Source organism: Microcaecilia unicolor, chromosome 10 (assembly GCF_901765095.1).
Source record: "Microcaecilia unicolor chromosome 10, aMicUni1.1, whole genome shotgun sequence".
Lineage (NCBI taxonomy): Eukaryota > Metazoa > Chordata > Amphibia > Gymnophiona > Siphonopidae > Microcaecilia > Microcaecilia unicolor.
In genome coordinates, this window is record NC_044040.1 from 180,930,188 (window position 1) to 180,950,452 (window position 20,265).

At 43.8% G+C, this 20,265-nt stretch overlaps 1 protein-coding gene across 4 annotated transcripts in view; it reads right to left on the bottom strand.

Moving 5' to 3' along the window:
- The window catches only part of ERICH6 (glutamate rich 6), a 71,626-nt gene that overhangs the window by 10,502 nt on the left and 40,859 nt on the right, over window positions 1–20,265 (bottom strand). For 3 of the 4 annotated variants that reach the window (XM_030216839.1, XM_030216838.1, XM_030216841.1), the window contains exons 8-9: window positions 18,211–19,790; window positions 12,427–12,464 (exon numbers count right to left, since the gene is read on the bottom strand). In XM_030216839.1, coding sequence (XP_030072699.1) covers window positions 12,427–12,464; window positions 18,211–19,790 — 1,618 coding nt within the window. The remainder of the gene's footprint in view (window positions 1–12,426; window positions 12,465–18,210; window positions 19,791–20,265) is intronic. The other variant, XM_030216840.1, reaches the window with a different exon arrangement.

Genomic DNA, 20,265 nt, shown 5'->3' on the forward strand with positions numbered 1-20,265 from the left:
AACAAGCACCACTTAGGATCACATGGAACCGTACTGCCCAACATTGTAGTTAGTGATCCTGTTACTTCCCCCCAAAATACCTGTAGTACCGGACACTCCCACCAAATATGGAAATATGTTCCCCTCCCATTCTTACATCTCCAACATGTGTCTGAGGCATCTGGAAACATTGCTTTTATTTTATCCGGTGTGAAGTACCATCTGCTCAGTACCTTATATGCATTCTCCTTGATAAGAACACATATAGATGCTTTCTTGGCCTCTAAGCAAATTCGCCTCCAATCTATTTCAGTCAATTCAGTATCCAGATCCCTCTCCCACGCCTTCATGTACGGTAATTTTACAAAGTCCCCTCCCCTAATATAATCATAAAGTTTAGATATCCCTCACCCCTGTAGATCTATGATACCCCACAAATTTTCAAATTTTTCAGTTATGGTTGGATCCTCTTTCATCCCTATCTCCCTACACATATAGTCCTTCACCTGCATATATGCAAATATGTCTGACGCAGGCAGATCATATTCCCTCCTAAGTACCTCAAAACTCTTGATCACCCCATTTTCCAGAAGTTCCCGAAACCGGATCAACCCCTTTTGAAACCATGTGAGAAACACCCGATTTTCTTTCCCTCCCATAAACCCTGGCTCTTGTGTTATCCAAGCGTATGTGGATCTATTCCGGGTTTTCCTCAATCTTTTCTTAAGAGCTCCCCATATTCTCAGCAACTGGGATACAAAGGGATTCAAGGCCATCCTCTTATATTCTACCTCCGGGATCCAGCCCCACAAAAGTGCATCCAAATTTCCCCCCTGTACAAAGATCTGCTCCAAGTTAGTTATTGGTGAGAGGTCCACTTTACTCCACAATCCTATCTGCTGCAATTGGGCTGCCCAATAATACCACAGGATGTTCGGCATGCCCCTTCCTCCCTGTTCCACAGTCCGCCACATGAGTCTCCTAGACAAACGGGCCTGTTTCCCACTCCAAACGAAACCACCCAGCTCTGCTTGCAATTTACACATCTCCCCTTTAGGGACTAGAATAGGCAATGTCTGGAACAGAAATAGCAACCTAGGGAGGATGTTCATTTTTATGGCTGCTATCCTACCCCACCAGGACAACCAACCCTGCTTCCATCTATATAAGTCCTTTCTGATTTCTCTAAAGAGGGGAATATAATTCAGCATATATAGATTATCAAGATCTCTCGAGATGTTAATACCTAGATATTTAAAGCTAGTGGCAGTCACCCTGAAATCAAAATTACTCCCCAACTGTTCCATCTCTGGTTCTGATATCGTAATGCCCATTAATTCGGACTTATCCAAATTTACCTTAAAGCCCGATAGGGTTCCAAAAGACTTCAATTCCCTCACTATTATAGGTAACGTCAGGAGCGGGTAGCCCACATAGAACAATATGTCATCGGCAAATAGTGCCATTTTGTGGTCTCTCCCCCCCATTCGGATCCCCTTAGCATCTCTGAGCTTTCTAATTCTTTGTGCGAGTGGCTCTATAGATATAGCAAATAACAACGGAGAGAGGGGACAGCCCTGCCGCGTTCCCCTTTGAATGGCAAATTAATTTGACCAGCCCCCATTAACTTTGATCCGGGCCACCGGAGTCGTATACAGCCCTTTCACCCACCCCACAAACAAATTTCCTAGCCCCATTTCCAGCATAGCCTCCCATAAGTACTCCCATTCTACTCTGTCAAAAGCTTTCTCAGCATCGACCGTGAGCAGCGCCAAAGAATCCCCCCTTTTCTGTGCTCCCCAAATGATGTTTAAAGTGCGCCTAATATTATCGCTCACTTGTCGATGCATTATAAAACCTGACTGGTCTGTATGTATAAGCGATGGGAGCAATACCTTCAATCTCTCCGCTATTACCTTTGCTAGAATCTTAACATCAACGTTAAGCAGGGATATCGGTCTATACGACCCACAAACTGTAGGGTCCCGTCCTTGCTTTAGTAGCACCGTGATCCCTGCCTCCCGCATGCTCAGTGGCGGATTGCCTTCCACAAAACATACATTCCCTACCCTTACCAAAAGCGGCCCTAATTCCTGCTGAAAAATCTTATAGAATTTGGCAGTATAGCCATCCAATCCCGGTGACTTCCCGCTCTTCAAACCTCTTATGACTGAAAGCACCTCCTCTAGGTCAATTGGGGCTTCCAGTTCCGCCCTCTGCTCAGCTGTTATCTTTGGTAGGTCTAACTCCCGTAGGAACTCATGGATCTCATGCTTTTGAGACCCTGCTCCCTTAGCATACAATTTAGCATAGAAGTTCACGAATTGTTCTCTAATTTCATCATCCTGGTAGTAGAGCGCATCTTTCACCCCCTTAATTTTTACAATTGTATTTTTTATCCTTCGTTCCCTAAGCCTCCTTGCTAGCATGTTTCCCGCCCTATTACTATATTCAAAAAAATTCTGTTGCATTAAGCTTCTATGAAACTCCATCCTTTTCATCTGAATAGTCTGTAATTCCCTTCTCCACTTCAGGAGTTCTTCCAAATACTGAGCTCCCCCTATCCTCTGGTGTCTAGCTTCCTGTCTTGCCAGCTCTTTCCGCACCTGTAGTTCATGTTGTTCTCTTTCCTTTTTCCGAAAAGCCCCTTTTCGGATAAGGTGTCCCCATGTCACCACCTTCAGTGCATCCCACAAAGTTCCCACCCCCACCTCTCCGTTATCATTAAATTCTAGATATTCTTTAATGACTTCTCGAATTTCCTGACAGTCTGCCGTTTGATCTAGTAAAGTTTCATTGAGGCGCCACAACTTTCCCATACCCTTGCGTCCCATCCCCTTCAGTGCGATCCAGACTGGGGCATGATCTGAGGCATGAATGCTCTCAATCTCTGTCTGATGAATTGCGCCCCATAGCTCCCTACTACCCCATATCATATCAATTCGTGCATAGGAGCTCTGAGCATGGGAATAATGGGTATATGTTCTTTGGGCTGGGTGCTGGAGTCGCCACACATCGATTAGATCTAATTCCCTCATCAATTTACGCAGCATACATCGATTAGCTCCCCCCCCCACCCACTCCTCTTTTAGAATGGTCAATCTCTTCTACTGTGTAATTAAAATCCCCCCCAGGAGAATCTTCCCCTCCACAAAATTCGCTAGTTCTTGCCTAAGATGGTCATAAAACCTCCCCTGACCTGCATTGGGTGCATAAACATTAATTAGTGTGAGTGGACCCTCCTTTGTTCTCCCCTTAATGGCAATGCATCTCCCTTCCCCTTCTTTATAGATGTCTTCTTTAACAAATTGCAAATGATCCTTTACATAAATTGCCAACCCCCCCGTTTTGCTCCCCTTGGGGTCTGCCAGCGTGTAACCTTCTCCCATACCTTTGTTGAGTATTAAGTGTGTATCTTGCGACCTGATAAGCGTTTCTTGTAGGAAAACTATGTCCCAGCTCATTCTGCGCAGCTCCCTAAAAATGATGCTCCTCTTATTAGGACTGTTCAAACCATTTATATTCCATGACTCCACCCTTAACCCCCCTCCCCCCGACCTCCCAATTATGGGCCTTGCCCTCAACTGGCCATCACCCCCGTCTGCCAGTTATGCCCCTCAGGAAGTGAGCCCTCCCCAGAGGACCGCTTAGTAGCAATTAACTCAATCAGCAGCATTCCCCGACCTTTCTTCCCCCCCTGCAACACTATCCCATAATACACCAACCGATAACAACCTACAGGTCACCCCGTTTGTCTGTCTTCAGACCAAAAGTCAAACCAAAAAGTCTAAACTTGACTTTCTTCAGGTGCCATCTTCATTTTCAAGCTCCGATTGCCCCATGGACTGTGATTGGTGTTCCTTCTGTCTGGTAACCTTCTGCCATCCGTTCCGCTCTTTCGAACCGGACTATGTGGCTTCTGCAGCTGTGTATCCTCCACCTCTCTCGGCAGATCTGTACATCCCATGTCACGCAGGAGTTTCCATGCCCCCAGATGAGTTTGTAGCCTCCGGGTGTTATTCCCAACTGTAATTTGTATTCCAAAGGGATGTAGCCACCTATACCTCAGACCAGCCTTCTGAAGGTATGATGTAACTTCTAAGTCTCGCCTCCTTTGTAGTGTTTTCTTTGCCAAATCCTGGAACACTTTAATCTTCCCATTTTTCCATTCTATTTCTCCCATATTTCTCGCTTTTCGCCACACCGCTTCCTTCACAGTAAACTTGTGGAAGCAGGCAACTATGTCTCTCGGCATTCCACCTCGTTGGGGCCCCAGACTCCTATGAGCCCTCTCGATTTCCACCGGCTCCCCTCTTACTTCTTCTTCAGAGCTAGTGTCTTGCTGTAATAAGACGGCACATATATCCTTAACCGTCTGGGCCGCGTCCCTAAATTGGTCTTCCTCCGGGACCCCTTTGAATCTCAAATTGCACCGCCGTGAGCGGTTCTCCAAGTCCTCCAGCAACATCTCCATCTCTTGCTTAGATTGCTGTTCCAATTTGAGAGACTTCTGCAGTTCCCGAACCTCTGCTGAGACAGCTTCAGTCTTTTCCTCCGCTTCCGCCAGCCGATTTCCAACCTCCTTCATTTCCTCCCGCAACTCCGCCACTGCTGTGTGCAGGCTGCGCCTTGTTGTTACCAGTTCAGTCTTTATCTCCTTAAACCACCTTACAAAATCCTGTTTATAGATTTCTGTGTCACTTGCCCCGTTCTCCTCGAGGTCCGGGTCGGATTCATAGTCCTCGACCGCCATTTTGGAGCCTCGTGTCGTCGTTCGTGCTCCTGCACTCCCACTCGGTTTCGGAGCCTCTGACGCGAATTTAAATTTGGCCAGCTTCTTCGCCGCCATAGCGCTTGCGATTTCGTTTTTTGAAGACAGATCTCCTCGATTTAAGTGGGGAATAGCTTATTTTTGCTCCGGAGCTAACAGAGCTCTTTAGCTAAGCAGCCATCTCCGTGAGCTGACGTCACTTCCTCCTCCATTTGATGGTTTTGTAAGGGTATTGGGCAAGTTTTCCACACAAACTTTTTAAAGTTTTCTCTTACATTTTACAACCTTGGGAACACGGACTAGGCTAATGTTACACTGAACTGAAACAAAGAATGCAGCATGGCAGCCCTTAACCCAAGCAAAACTGAAAAAAAGATATAAAGAAGAACACTCTAGAATACAAATAGAAAATGAAAATGTGAGGGCATTATAATAATAATAATAATTATTATTATTTGTTACATTTGTATCCCACATTTCCCCACCTTTTGCAGGCTCAATGTGGCTTACATATAACCATTAACGGCGTTAACCGATTACGGTCTGAACAAATACATGGTATGAATGAATACAAAGTGATATTGTGGTGGATTGAGGTACATACAGTGGGGGAAATAAGTATTTGATCCCTTGCTGATTTTGTAAGTTTGCCCACTGACAAAGACATGAGCAGCCCATAATTGAAGGGTAGGTTATTGGTAACAGTGAGAGATAGCACATCACAAATTAAATCCGGAAAATCACATTGTGGAAAGTATATGAATTTATTTGCATTCTGCAGAGGGAAATAAGTATTTAATCCCTCTGGCAAACAAGACCTAATACTTGGTGGCAAAACCCTTGTTGGCAAGCACAGCAGTCAGACGTCTTCTGTAGTTGATGATGAGGTTTGCACACATGTCAGGAGGAATTTTGGTCCACTCCTCTTTGCAGATCATCTCTAAATCATTAAGAGTTCTGGGCTGTCGCTTGGCAACTCGCAGCTTCAGCTCCCTCCATAAGTTTTCAATGGGATTAAGGTCTGGTGACTGGCTAGGCCACTCCATGACCCTAATGTGCTTCTTCCTGAGCCACTCCTTTGTTGCCTTGGCTGTATGTTTTGGGTCATTGTCGTGCTGGAAGACCCAGCCACGACCCATTTTTAAGGCCCTGGCGTAGGGAAGGAGGTTGTCACTCAGAATTGTACGGTACATGGCCCCATCCATTCTCCCATTGATGCGGTGAAGTAGTCCTGTGCCCTTAGCAGAGAAACACCCCCAAAACATAACATTTCCACCTCCATGCTTGACAGTGGGGACGGTGTTCTTTGGGTCATAGGCAGCATTTCTCTTCCTCCAAACACGGCGAGTTGAGTTCATGCCAAAGAGCTCAATTTTTGTCTCATCTGACCACAGCACCTTCTCCCAATCACTCTCGGCATCATCCAGGTGTTCACTGGCAAACTTCAGACGGGCCGTCACATGTGCCTTCCGGAGCAGGGGGACCTTGCGGGCACTGCAGGATTGCAATCCGTTATGTCGTAATGTGTTACCAATGGTTTTCGTGGTGACAGTGGTCCCAGCTGCCTTGAGATCATTGACAAGTTCCCCCCTTGTAGTTGTAGGCTGATTTCTAACCTTCCTCATGATCAAGGATACCCCACGAGGTGAGATTTTGCGTGGAGCCCCAGATCTTTGTCGATTGACAGTCATTTTGTACTTCTTCCATTTTCTTACTATGGCACCAACAGTTGTCTCCTTCTCGCCCAGCGTCTTACTGATGGTTTTGTAGCCCATTCCAGCCTTGTGCAGGTGTATGATCTTGTCCCTGACATCCTTAGACAGCTCCTTGCTCTTGGCCATTTTGTAGAGGTTAGAGTCTGACTGATTCACTGAGTCTGTGGACAGGTGTCTTTCATACAGGTGACCATTGCCGACAGCTGTCTGTCATGCAGGTAACGAGTTGATTTGGAGCATCTACCTGGTCTGTAGGGGCCAGATCTCTTACTGGTTGGTGGGGGATCAAATACTTATTTCCCTCTGCAGAATTCAAATAAATTCATATACTTTCCACAATGTGATTTTCCGGATTTAATTTGTGATGTGCTATCTCTCACTGTTACCAATAACCTACCCTTCAATTATGGGCTGCTCATGTCTTTGTCAGTGGGCAAACTTACAAAATCAGCAAGGGATCAAATACTTATTTCCCCCACTGTATATGGTAGGTACAGTTGGGGGAACTTAGAGAGGAAAAGGGGGAAGACGAGTCAGGTAATGTTCGTTACGGTCGTTGGTTGCATTATGTCGCAAGTGAACAGGCAGTTTTATGTTGGGTCGGTTGGGTATGCTCTTCTGAACAGGTCTGTCTTTAGTGCTTTCCGAAAATGTAGGTGGTCGAGTGTAGTTTTTACTGCTTTTGGCAATGCGTTCCATAGTTGTGCGCTTAGGTAGGAAAAGCTGGTTGCATAAGTGGCTTTGTATTTGAGTCATTTGCAGCTTGGGTAGTGGAGGTTTAGGTATGATCGTGCAGATTTTGTGGTGTTTCTGGTTGGCAGGTCGATGAGGTCTGTCATGTATCCTGGTGCCTCGCTGTAAATAATTTTATGAACAGCCGTGCAGATTTTGAAAGTGATACGTTCTTTGATTGGTAGCCAGTGCAGTTTTTCTCTGAGTAGCTTGGCGCTGTCAAATATAAGCCTGGCTGCTGTGTTTTGGGTGGTCTGAAGTTTCTTTATGATTTGATCCTTGCATCCCGCATAGATTCAATTAGAGTAATCTGCGTGGCTTAATACCGTGGACTGTACCAGGTTACGAAATATTTCCCTCCGGAAGAATGGTTTTATGTATTTGAGTTTCCACATTGAGAGAAACATTTTCTTTATGGTGGATTTCGCTTGAGTCTCTAGTGATAGCTTACTGCCGATTGTTACTTCAAGAATTTTCAGGCTGTCTAAGACAGGGAGGGTGTATCCTTGGGTGTTAATGTTTGTGGGTTTGTATGTGTTATATTGCGATGAGATGATGAGACAGTGTGTTTTTTCTGTATTGAGTTTTAGTTGGAATGCATTTGCCCATGAGTTCATGTTTAGGCTTAGCTTGATTTCATTGGTGATTTCCGCCAGATCATGTTTGTATGGGATGTATAATGTAACATCATCAGCGTAGATAAATGGGTTGAGGCCTTGGCTAGATAGGGTCTTGGCTAGTGGAGTCATCATGAGGTTGAAAAGGATCGGTGATAGTGGTGATCCTTGCGGTACTCCGCAGCCTGGTTTCCAGGTGATGATATGTTTGTTTTTTATTTCACTTGATATGTTCTTGTGGTTAGAAAACCCTTAATCCAATTGAGAGTGCCACCACTGATTCCGAAGTATTCTAGGAGTCTTAGCAATATGTTATGGTTAACCATGTCGAATGCACTTGACATGTCAAATTGGAGGAGGAGAATGCTCTTGCCTATTGCTATTTCCTGCTTGAATTTGGTTAGGAGAGTGAGTAGTACTGTTTCGGTGCTGTGTAGGGGTCGAAATCCTGATTGTGACTCATGTAGTATGGTGAATTTGTTTATTTAGTCATTGAGTAGTTTGGTCACCAGTCCTTCCATTAGTTTGACTACTAATGGGATAGATGCTACTGGGCGGTAGTTGGTGATGTCGTTTGTTTTTTTTCTTGGTGTCTTTTGGTATTGGGGTGAGCAGGATGTTGCCTTTTTCTTGAGGAAGATAGATACTCTGTTGAAGCATGAAGTTTAAGTGGGATGTGAGATCTATTATGAAGCGGTGGGGGGCAGATTGTATTAGGTGGCTGGGGCAGGTGTCCAGTTGACAATGGCTGTTTGAGTATTTTTTAATCGCCTGGGTAACTGTGTCGACGCTGAGTAGAGCAAAATTTGACCATATTCGGTCAGCAGGGTATTCACCAGGGGTTGGGTCTAGAACATTAATGAAATTTTCTATGTCCATGGTGTTCTGAGGTAGGGTTTTGCGTAGGTTTACAATTTTTTCATTGAAATATTTAGCAAGGTAGTCTGCAGATAGGATATCAGTGTTGGTTGTGGTGACTGGTGTTGTGTCTAGTAGTTTGTTCATGAGATGGTATAGTTTCTTCGTGTTTTTGTAGTCCAGCCCAATTTTAGTTTTATAGTATGACCTTTTGGTCTGTCCAATTGCGCACTTGTATTTCCTTTGTAGTTGTTTCCATGCATTGAGTGTGTTTTCGTCTTTTTTTTTTTCCATGCGCGTTCCAGTTTCCTAGATTGTTTTTTTTAGTTTTTTCAGTTCTTCATTGAACCATGGTCGAGTTGTGTCTACGTGAAGTTCTTATTTGTAAGGGTATTATTTTGTCTAGTATGTGTCTGCATCTTTTGTCCCGAGAGGTAATATATGGATTCTGTTTGTGCTGCCCAATCGTTGTTGTATATCTGTTGCCAGAAAGTATCCGGGTCTATTTGGCCTCTCGTGGTATAAGTTGTGTGTAGAGAGATCCCCTTTTTTGCCATTTTAGGGATAGGTTTAGTTTATAATGGTCAGGCCATGGTGTTTCTGTCCATCTAGTTTGTGTTATGGTTAACTGTCCCCCCATTAGAAAGTCACTTGGTTTCCATTCTTAACAACTTTCTTTCATTTTTGTTAATGGGCCTGTCTATAGTTTATGTAATCTACAGCTGTAAAACGTCTACACAATGCTCACAAATTTGATCATGTTACCCCTTCTTTAAAACAAGAACACTGACTACCTGTCTCAAACCAGATTGCCTATAAACTGTTCCTTCTGATTTACAAAGGTCTTCTTCCATCTGCTCCAAATTACATTTCCAAGCTACTTATCCCATACTCTTCCCTCTGATCTCTGCACTCTACCCAGCAAACCCTTCTTCACCTTTTCCCTCCCTCTGCTACAAGATTCGATACTACCCGAGTCACTGCCTTTGCCTACGCTGGTCCAAGACTCTGGAATGCCTTTCCTCCTCATATTAAATCTGAACCTTCATACCTCACATTTAAGAAACTCACAAAAACCTGGGTTTTCAATCAGACTTTTTCCATTTAATTTTGTATCTCTTTCTCTGACTACTGTTTCTCTTTTACTTTCTCTCTTTTGCTCCTCTGAGCTTTTATTTTTAACTGCCTATCTGCTATATGGCGATTGGCGATATATCAAATGAAATAAAATAAAATAAAATGTTGGACTTTGGAGCACAGGTATCTTGTTGGGCAGACTGGATGGACCAAGCAGGTCTTTTTCTGCCGTCATCTACTATGTTACTATGTTAGGTAGCAGTTTGCTGACAGTATCCCCATCATCTTGACTCACAGTGTAGGCTCTCAGGAGACAGTTATGAAGGGGCATCTCTCCTACTTGTTCTCTTATAATGTAACTGACTATCGTAGAGAGATGCCCCTTCACAACTCTCTCCTGAGAGCCTACACTGTGAGTCAAGACAGCAGACTCTGCTTCAGTTCTGGGGCATTAATAGCCCCCCCCCCCACCCCCGACAGCTAAAGCAAGATATCAGAGGGAAAAAAGAGGAGAAGGAAGGAATGACAGAAAACATAAGGGATGGAGATCAGTGTTACCAGATGGTGGTGAAAATGTTTCCCGACCAAAAGTAGCCCCAATAATATTATTATTAATAAGGTCAATATGAATATTAATGTTGTAATCATCATAATAATCATTAGTATAATCATAATAAGCATCGTCATAATCAGCATTAGCATATTCTGATGAAACCAGTACTTGCTCTGTGTACATCCATATGCTGTACAAGCCGGCAATGGCATGTGTGAAAATATTAGCAAGAGCAAATAAAAATGCTACCAACAATAAAGAACAACATGGATAGAGCAGCTGGGTGAACAGGGGCTGCACGTGTGGGAAAGGGAGAATAACCTGAACACTGCCCATCTCAAGTCATTTCTTGTTCTCAAATTAACCGCCGGCAGCAGCCCCCCTTCTCTAGCATGGACTGACCGAGAGAGTTAGCATCTATTGCAGGCACCCCCGCCCCCCGGCCCTTGGTCCCTCAGGCTAGTAAGCATTTTTTTTTTTTACAGCTCTCCTGTCCCCTCCCGTCCCTCCACAGCCCGGCCCCCCTCCTCTCCCTCTGCTCCAAGTCCGGTGGCTCCCTCAGTCAGTCTGTGCTTCCTCTGGCTCCTGCTAGCAGCTACTCACGGCTGGCCGCCAGACCCTGTCTCCACAGTCCACCTCCCACTGGGTTGGCCAGCTCAGGCCACCACACCACATCTACCAGTCCACCATGTACAGTGCCTGCCCGCCGACACGGTGCATGCACAGCTATTTAGGGCCGGAATGGACCTCCCATCTCCCATGCATTCCTATTGGTCTATTTAGGACCACTGGAGGGTGAGCTGACAGAGCACCCAACCCGTGACCGTGGTGGTGGTATAAAAGCACGCAACCCATGGCCGCAGGGATTAGAAAGCACCCAAAAACCCGTGACCCGCAGGCTTTCAAAAGTTCCCATGGGAGGAAGCAGAAAACCGCCAAACCGTGGAATTGGCAACTTTGGGGGATAGGAATAAAGACAAGAGAAAGCAAAGGAAAAGGATAAGACCAGGGAGATAAGATAAAGAAAGGTAAAGAAAAGGGCTGATTCAACTCCCCCCCCCCCCCCCCCAGCAGCCAAACCTTCCCCCAGCATCACTCAACCCTCTTTAATGCTCAAACACTTCCCAGAACTTGTACTTTTAGGGACATGGAGGGGATATTGAAAAAGAGAACAAAGAGAATGATTGATGGGAGCAGGGGGAGGGGGAAAGAGAGAGAGGGAGGGACTGCTGGAGATGAGAGGTATTTGAAAGTGTGATTGCTGGGGATGATAGGGGACTGGGAGACACTGGAATTGTTGTGTCAGGGCTAGGGCGAGGCAGTGCAGGCTGGGTAAATATTCAAAACTGAGGTGAAGGGGTCAGGCTGGGGAGAGGTGACAGTAGAGGCAAGGAGAGTGGCTAAGATTCTCTGTGAATTTCACCAGAGTCAGGAGTTTTAGTCCATCTTTCCAAATAATTCTCAAGGCTGCTTACAACATATGAGTTCACACAGAGAGTATGTACAATATGGACAATATTGGGGGGGGGGGGGGGATTAATTTCCTGCCACCTGAGCTCACTGTGGACAAGACATTGGAATAACCACTGCAAAAGCAGACGGATTAAACCTTTTGCTAAATAAGACAAGGTAGTGAAAATCAATCATGATTATAAATGAATTTGTAGTAGTTTTCAACATTTTGCTTCATGATGTTGATGCCACTAACATAATACTATCCAGAAACAATGGCACAAATTACAGGGCTGATGTTAACCTTTACTCCACACAAGTTTGAAGCTGATAGTCATCTTTCACATTTTTATGATCCCAAAGAGAAAGAAATATCAAATCACTACTATAGCCCAATTTTCCTTGGCTGAAAAGCACTAAAAACATCCCCCAAAACATGGAGTTGACTATGTACTGATGAAGGTTTGTAAACAAATTATTGGCTCCCATTCGACTGGCAATTTAGACAAACAAAAGCTGGTCCTTTCTGCACCTTCTCTTGGCTCTTCAGTTTTTCTTTTTTCTTCTATGACAATTAGCACCCTCTCTTCACTGTTGTATTTCAACTTTAAAACAGTGTAGCTCACAAAAAAAGTGATTCACAGTAGGAAGATCAAAAGGGAAGACACTTACCATCAGAAGCGAATGAAACGTCCGATCCACGGTGCAGTCTGAAAAATAAACATACACATAAGATACACCTCTTTGTAATAAATGTATCCACGTCCTTTATGTTAAAGGTCATATGATCTCTTTACATGACATGAGTGCCTTCACTTTGAAAACTGGAGCAAAGTATATAGTTTAGAGAGCCCAGTGTGGGCAGTTAGAGAAATACCGTCTAGATCAGTGGTATTCACTTTTGGTCCTCGAGAACTGCAAATGTTTTTAGTTTTCTGGAAATTCTGAATGAGTCTGCAAGAGATAAATTTGCATACAGTGGAGGTAATATGCATGCGTATTTGTCTCATGAATATTTATTATAACAACATCAACTGAGTAAATCCTTTATCCTAGTTACACATTCTATATCTCCACATAGTAACTCTTCACTATATTATCTTTGCAAGTGAAAATTTGCAAAGATAATATAGTGAAGAGTTCCTATGTGGAGATGAATATTTATTAGGGATATTCTGAAAAGCCAACTTGTTTGCAGCCCTTGATGACCAACTTCCCTCTGAAAATTACTCGCCCTCTCTCCTATGTCCGTCATACTCCAGTTTAGCTCAAGAGAAACAGAATGTCAATGATTCATGGAATGTGTGATGAGATCTGTCCAGGGGTTTTCTTTCATGCAGAGCACCTAGTGTATGCTATGCTATGCTACTGGGATCTTATATCCGGCACCCAGTCATAATAGCCCTGACAAAACAGCCCCGACAAAAAAGCCCTGACAAAACAGCCTTGTAACCAGTGGCGTAGCCACAGGTGGGCCTGGGTGGGCAGGGGCCCGCCCATTTAGGGCTCAGGCCCACCCAACAGTAGCACACGTTTAGCAGTAGCTGGTGGGGATCCCAAGCTCCGCCAGCTGAAGACTTCCCCCTGATGGTAACGAAAATACTACTCCTGCACATGCTCAGTTTTCAGCACATGCCTGCTGCAGACTACCAAGTTGGAGACTGGAGAGAAGCATTTTCCCACCAGCTGAGATATTTTTTTGGTGTGGGGGTGGGGGAGAGAACATTTGGTGCCCACCCACTTCTTGCCTAGGCCCACCCAAAATCTGCTGTCTGGCTACGCCCCTGCTGACCACACTGACCTTTGAAGATATTACCTAACAGCTTGATATCATGTCGGCCAGTAAAAGCAGACTGGCTGTTGTTTAATTATTTCTTTTGTAGAGGTCTACTGCTCTCCCCCCCTTTCCGTATTCCAGTGCAGAAGAGAGATAAGGGAAAGATGGGTGGGGTAGGGGCTATTGCCAGACAAATACGTGATTTGTCTGATGTACAACTAGGCTCAATGCTTTCATTAGTAAAAAAGAGGTGACTCTAGTCATGTCCCTCCCCACTCACTAACAGTCATTCAGTAATGTGGGGCTCAGTGACTGTGCCTCCTACAGCAGTGACTCATTGCTCTGCATTGTGACACTCCATTCTTCTTGCAGAGAAATCCAAGCTACATGAACTTAGGACAGAAATTCAGGTCCCATGAGCTTAATTAGAACGATAGGTGAACCATGATTATAAAGAAGCAACAGCAATAACAAAAGGTTTGCCAATAGCAAGCTATATATGAAGATCTGCCAAGCCATTTATATGAAATAGATTGACATGTGGAATTCGGCAACAATTTCTAACTTAGAAGGGGAAGTCTTGCTAAAATTTCATTGCTTAGCAAAAGACACGTGGAGCAGCATTTTAGAAAGGACATCCAACTCAGTCCACTCCTCAGATCCGCATGTTGCTCTCTTAACAATGTCCATAGTACCTAAAGCTGTCCTACAGCTTGCTAGCCCTTGCTGGTTTCACATATGGAGGAGTGGGAGGGAGACAGCAACTAGTGGGTAATTAAGAAGGGGACTTTCCTTAACTCCTCCAGTGGACAGTTGCTCAATCAGAACATCTTTCTGTAACCTGAACATGCCAAGTAGAGGTCCAAACTAACAAAATCCATCTTTTTAGACATGGATGTCCCGTCCCCTTCTGTGATTAGAGTTGGACATCCATATTCCTCCTTAGTCCCACCCAAAACACGCCCCCTTGTCATGTGGACATCCTGCAGTGTTATCTCAACTTTATACAATCGGGATTTGGACGTCTGTGCAGTATGGAAGTCTAAAACAAGAATAAAGCTTCTAAAATAACCACCATTAAGGGCCCTGTTTACTAAGGTGCGCTAGCATTTTTTGCAAGCGCTAAATGCAAGAGACATCCATATAGTCCTATAAGTGTCTCTAGCGTTTAGCACGTGCTAAAAATGATAGTGCGCCTATAGCGTGGCTTAGTAAACAGGGCCATAAGTGTGTTTTAGGTCTATCTCTCAAAACAATGTTCCTTTTATTAGATTTTTTTTTAACTAATGCTTGTTTTGTTTGTCTGTTTTTATATGTATTGTAAACCACTGTGATGTAGGTAAGTTAAGCGGTATAATAAACATTAAACATATTTTCTCTATAGACACAAGAGTGGCAGTTCTATAAATAGGTGCTTCATTGTAAGAGCCCTGATGCCGAGCAGGGTGTAATTATTCTATGATGACATCCGGGCACCCAGATTCCATTACAGAATACTAGTGTAACTCAACATCAGTGCATCTTACATTTAGGGGCAGGCAGTTCCACCAGCCATAGAGCTGGTGTAAGTGCAAGCACCTAAATGTGGCAGGGGCACAGATGACTTACAGTATTCTGTAAATTGCATTTGTAAGTTGGAGCCTCTCCCATGCTCCACCCATGTGTACATCCCCCATTGCAATTGCTCTTTTGTAGAATAGAGCTTAGGTTTCTACTCTTTGGCACACTTGTATGCACAGAGGGGTACCTACCAGCAGGCACCTATTCACAGAACTGCCCTTAAAATGGGAAAATCTTGTTTGCACATCTTGCCCCTAGTGTGGTTGTTTTGATGTTGCATTTTGTTTACCTGTGTAAACTGTTAAAAGAGGAATGCATAAACACCACATTATTTAGAGAAGATAATAGTGGTGTAATTTGGTATTGGGAATTATCAATCTTGGTGAAAAATTATGGTGACAGACCAGATACGATGTAAAGTAAAATTTAACAATTTATTAATACTAGATCAAATTAAAATACAAATGCCCAACATGACCATATTTTGCCTACATAAGTATATAAGAACAAAAGTATTGCCATACTGGGACAGACCGAAGCTCCATTAAGCCCAGCATCCTGTGGCCAATCCAGGTCACAAGTACCTGGCAAGATCCCAAAACAGTACAATACATTTTATGCTGCTTATTTTAGTGGATTTTCCCCAAGTCCATTGTAATAATGGTCTATGGACTTTTCCTTTAGAAAGCCATCCAAACCTTTTTTAAACCCCACTAAGCTAACTGGGCTGCCTAAATGGGCTGCTTCAGGGAAAAATAAATGGTGTGGACCACAAGGGGTCCTTTTACAAAGGTGAGCTAGTGTTTTTAGCGTGCGTTAAAAATAAGCACGTGCTAAATGCTAGAGATGCCAATATATTCCTATGGACTTCTCTAGCGTTTAGCATGCGTGCTAAAAATGCTTGTGTGTTTTTGTAAAAGACCCCCTCAATAAATAAATGCTAGAGTGACATTAAAAAAAATAAAAAATAATAATCCATAATTTTTCACCTTGGCTTTTGTGGATCGACTGCCTTGCTGTTTTTTTTTTTTTTTTAGGGATTATCAATTTTGAGGCAGGTCTCGTAGGGGGTCTTTCATTAAATTGGGACTACCGCTGGCCCAACGCGCCATTTCTGGGGAAAACATTCTGCCTTGAGCACGTGCCATTTCCAGGGGAAAAGAAAACTCTTGGAAATGGTTTGTGAAGCGGTAACCTGGAATCGCTGCGTGCTGCCCGATTACTGCCAAAGCCCTTATCGCCACCTCAATGGGTGGCAGTAAGGGCTCCCCATTGCATGGCCACGCGGTAAGAGTTCTGTTACTACATGGCCATGTTTGTCTGGGGGCTTTTTACCCGCTGCGGTAAAAAGGGCCCTGGTGCATGGGAAAAACAGCCCCTTTTTCCCGCAGCTTGGTAAAAGGACCCCTAACTAAGGTGCCACCACTTTCTCCCACATTTCAGCCAAATCTGTCCAAAGAGAAGGGTTGAACGGATGTGTCAGGAGAATAGGGCTGTGATTTGGCAGAGGAAAGAGGGAAATGGAGTATAAGTTACAAAAGAGGTAAATGAAACGTGTCTAAGCAGTATTATGTGGTTAATATGGGAATTACAGGGTGCTAGCAGCATGGGCCTGGATAAATAGTTAATGCAGCACCTTAACAGTTTGAATGTGTCAATTTTCATGTTAAGAACCTCTCAAAGAAAGAGCTGGGAATGGATGGGTAAAGTTCCTTACAGTTAAAATGCACGTAGCTGTGGAGGGGCATTTTTGACCGGGGACGCCTATCTCTAAAGGCGCACATCTCAGAGGACGGCACCACGAAGGGGCGGGGCCGGCCATCTTTCATTTCGATAATATGGTTCGGGCCGGTCAAATATCAGAGATGGCCGGGTTTGAGATGGCCGGCTTCGGTTTTCGCCGATAATGGAAACCGAGGCCGGCCATCTCAAACCCGGCCAAATCCAAGGCATTTGGTCGTGAGAGGAGCCAGCAGTAGTGCACTGGTCCCCCTCACATGCCAGGACACCAATCGGGCACCCTAGGAGGCACTTCTAAAAATCACAAAAAAAAACAACTCTCAGGTGCATAGCTCCCTTACCTTGGGTGCTGAGCCCCCCCAAAAACCCACTCCCCACAACTGTACACCATTACCATAGCCCTTATGGGTGAAGGGAGGCACCTAGATATGGGTACAGTGGGTTTCGGGTGGGTTTTGAAGGGCTCCCATTTTCCAACACAAGTGTAACAGGTGGGGGGGAGGGCCTGGGTCCGTCTGCCTGAAGTCCACTGCACCCACTAAAACAGCTCCAGGGACCTGTATACTGCTGCGATGGACCCGAGTATGACATTTGAGGCTGGCATAGAGGCTAGCAAAAAAAGTTTTTAAAATTGTTTTTTTGAGGGTGGGAGGGGGTTAGTGACCACTGGGGGAGTCAGGGGAGGTGATCCCCGATTCCCTCTGGTGGTCATCTGGTCAGTTCGGGCACTTTTTTGGGACTTGGACCTGAAAAAAAAAAGGGACCAAATAAAGTGGACCAAATTCTCGCCAGGGACGCCCTTCTTTTTCCATTATTGGCTGAGGGCGCCCATCTCTTAAGCACGCCCCGGCACACCCCTGTCCCGCCTTCGCTACCCTTCCGACACGCCCCCGGGAACTTTGGCTGTCCCGGCGACAGAAAGCAGTTGGAGCCGGTCAAAATCGGCTTTCGATTATACCGATTTGGCCGGCTTCAGGAGATGGCCGGCCACCTTCCGACTTGTGTCGGAAGATGGCCGGCGATCTCTTTTGAAAATAAGCTGGATAGTATATTAACTGTTAATGTGGAAGATAATGCGGCACAGCACCACAAGAAGCATACGCCATTCAGTTAATGTGCAGTTAAGAAATTTCTTCTACATTAACTGAATGGCATAATGCTGGAATCTCCTCAATAATTACTAAGGAAGTTTTGCAGTTATTGCACATTGAATTTGGCATGTACTGTATGGTAGCTGCAAACACTCCCACACTTAAACGGAGTCCTTAGTTTTAAACATTTCCATTTTGTTTTAAGGATAACAAAATATGTTCTTGAAATATTCTTATACTATATGATTTTATCTGGGAAAGACTAGTTCATATATTAGTAAACATCACCTCTGGACGAATTTTTCCTTAGTTTGCTGTCTCACAAACTCTCTGCTATAGGACTTATCAAGGACATCTGAAAAAGTATCTTCATGTTGCAATCCCTTTTCTTCACCATGGGGAAGTTCATAGAGATTCTGTGTTTCCTTTGACTGTAATCCTTGTTTATCAAGGTCACCTCTGTGAGGTTTATGGGGAGCAGCCTCAGTTTTGTCATCTTGTTGCAAATCCTTTTGTTTATCAGGGAGAGACTTAGCCAATTTCTGTCTTTCTTTTGTTAATGAACTGTCAAGGTCATCACTGTAGACAGCTTCAGCTTTATCTTTATGCCTCATTTTTTTTTGTTTATCATGGGGAACATCTGATAGATTCTGTTTTTCCTTTACTTGTCTTTTAAGTTCACTGGAAAGGTCAGAGAGATCCTGTTTTTCTTTTGCACTTCGACTTTCAAGCTCACTGCCACTGGATATATGAGAGGCAACTGAAGGAGTTTTGGTTTTGTCGCGTTTTCCCTTTGCTGTTTGTCTTTGAAGCCTACGAGATTTCTGAGAGGCAACTGAAAAAGTTCTGGTTTTATCCTTCCTTCGCAAATGTTCATCTTCATCACTGGAAAAGTCAGAGAGATCCTGCCCTTCCTCTACTCTTTCCCTTTCACTGTGGGACTTACGATGGGCACCCGAAACGGCACTAGTTTTAGCCTTTCTTTGCAAATGATCTTTTTCCTTGTCAAAAAAGTCAGAGAGATCCTGCCCTTCCTCTACTCTTTCCCTTTCACTGCGGGACTTACGATGGGCATCTGAAACTGCACTAGTTTTAGCCTTTCTTTGCAAATGATCTTTTTCCTTGTCAAAAAAGTCAGAGAGATCCTGCCCTTCCTCTACTCTTTCCCTTTCACTGCGGGACTTACGATGGGCACCTGAAACGGCACTAGTTTTAGCCTTTCTTTGCAAATGATCTTTTTCCTTGTCAAAAAAGTCAGAGAGATCCTGCTCTTTCTCTGCCCTTTGCCTTTGGGCAAAACTGGTTTCATCCTCTTCCTGGAAATGATCTTCATCATCAGAAAAGTCAGAGAAATCCTGTCCATCCTTTGCTCTTTGTCTTTTCAGCTTAGTGTCATAAGACTTATGAGGGGTAGTTTTAAGAGTTTGGGTTTTATCCCTCCTTTGCATATGATCTTTGTCATCATCGGGAAAGTCAGAGAGACCATATTTTTCCTTTGCTCTTTGTCTTTCAAGTTCACTTTGGTGGAATTTTTGTGAGGTAACAGACAGAGGCTGTTTCTGCTGCAATTTCTTTCGTTTAATTTGGGAAACTTCATGGAGATTCTGACTTTCCTTTGCTGATCGTCTTTGTCTTTCAAGGTCACCCTGGTAGGATTTATAAGGGTCGGTGGTAAGCGCCTCAATTTTATCTTTATGCCATAAATTCTTCTCTTTGGTATGGAGAAGCTTTTCCTGTCCTTCAAACTCACTAATGTAGGGTTTATGGGGTTCAATGGAGATAGGCTCAATTTTATCTTCATTCATCAAATTCTTTTCTTCATTGGCAAGAAACTCATACAAATTCTGGTACTGCTTACAACAGAAAAACTGCAAAGTAAAATGGCATTTTAACTTGGAAATTAATTTCTCCACATCCTAAAATCTATCACTCTATTGTATATATCACACCTACTGTGATGTGAAAAAGTATATATCCCCCCTCCTGATTTCCCCTATTATTGCACATATGTCATAATTAATGGTTTTTGATTTTTAAACAAAATGTAGATAAAGGGAACCTGAGTTTTTGAATTATTATTTAATATATTTAAGGAACAAAGTTATCTGATACCCATATCACCCATGTGAAAAAAAGAAACAACCCCCTTAAGTTAGTCAATCAACCAACCAAATGACCATATTTAATTGATAATTAGATTAAGTTGCTGGAACACAGCCAAGCTCAATAGCCATGAGACTGAAATAGTCATCACAAAGTTTCTATAAGAATGCTATGCTACGATCAAAGGAAATTCAGATGGATGAGAAAAAGAAGTTGTTGAAATGTATCGGTCTGGAAAAG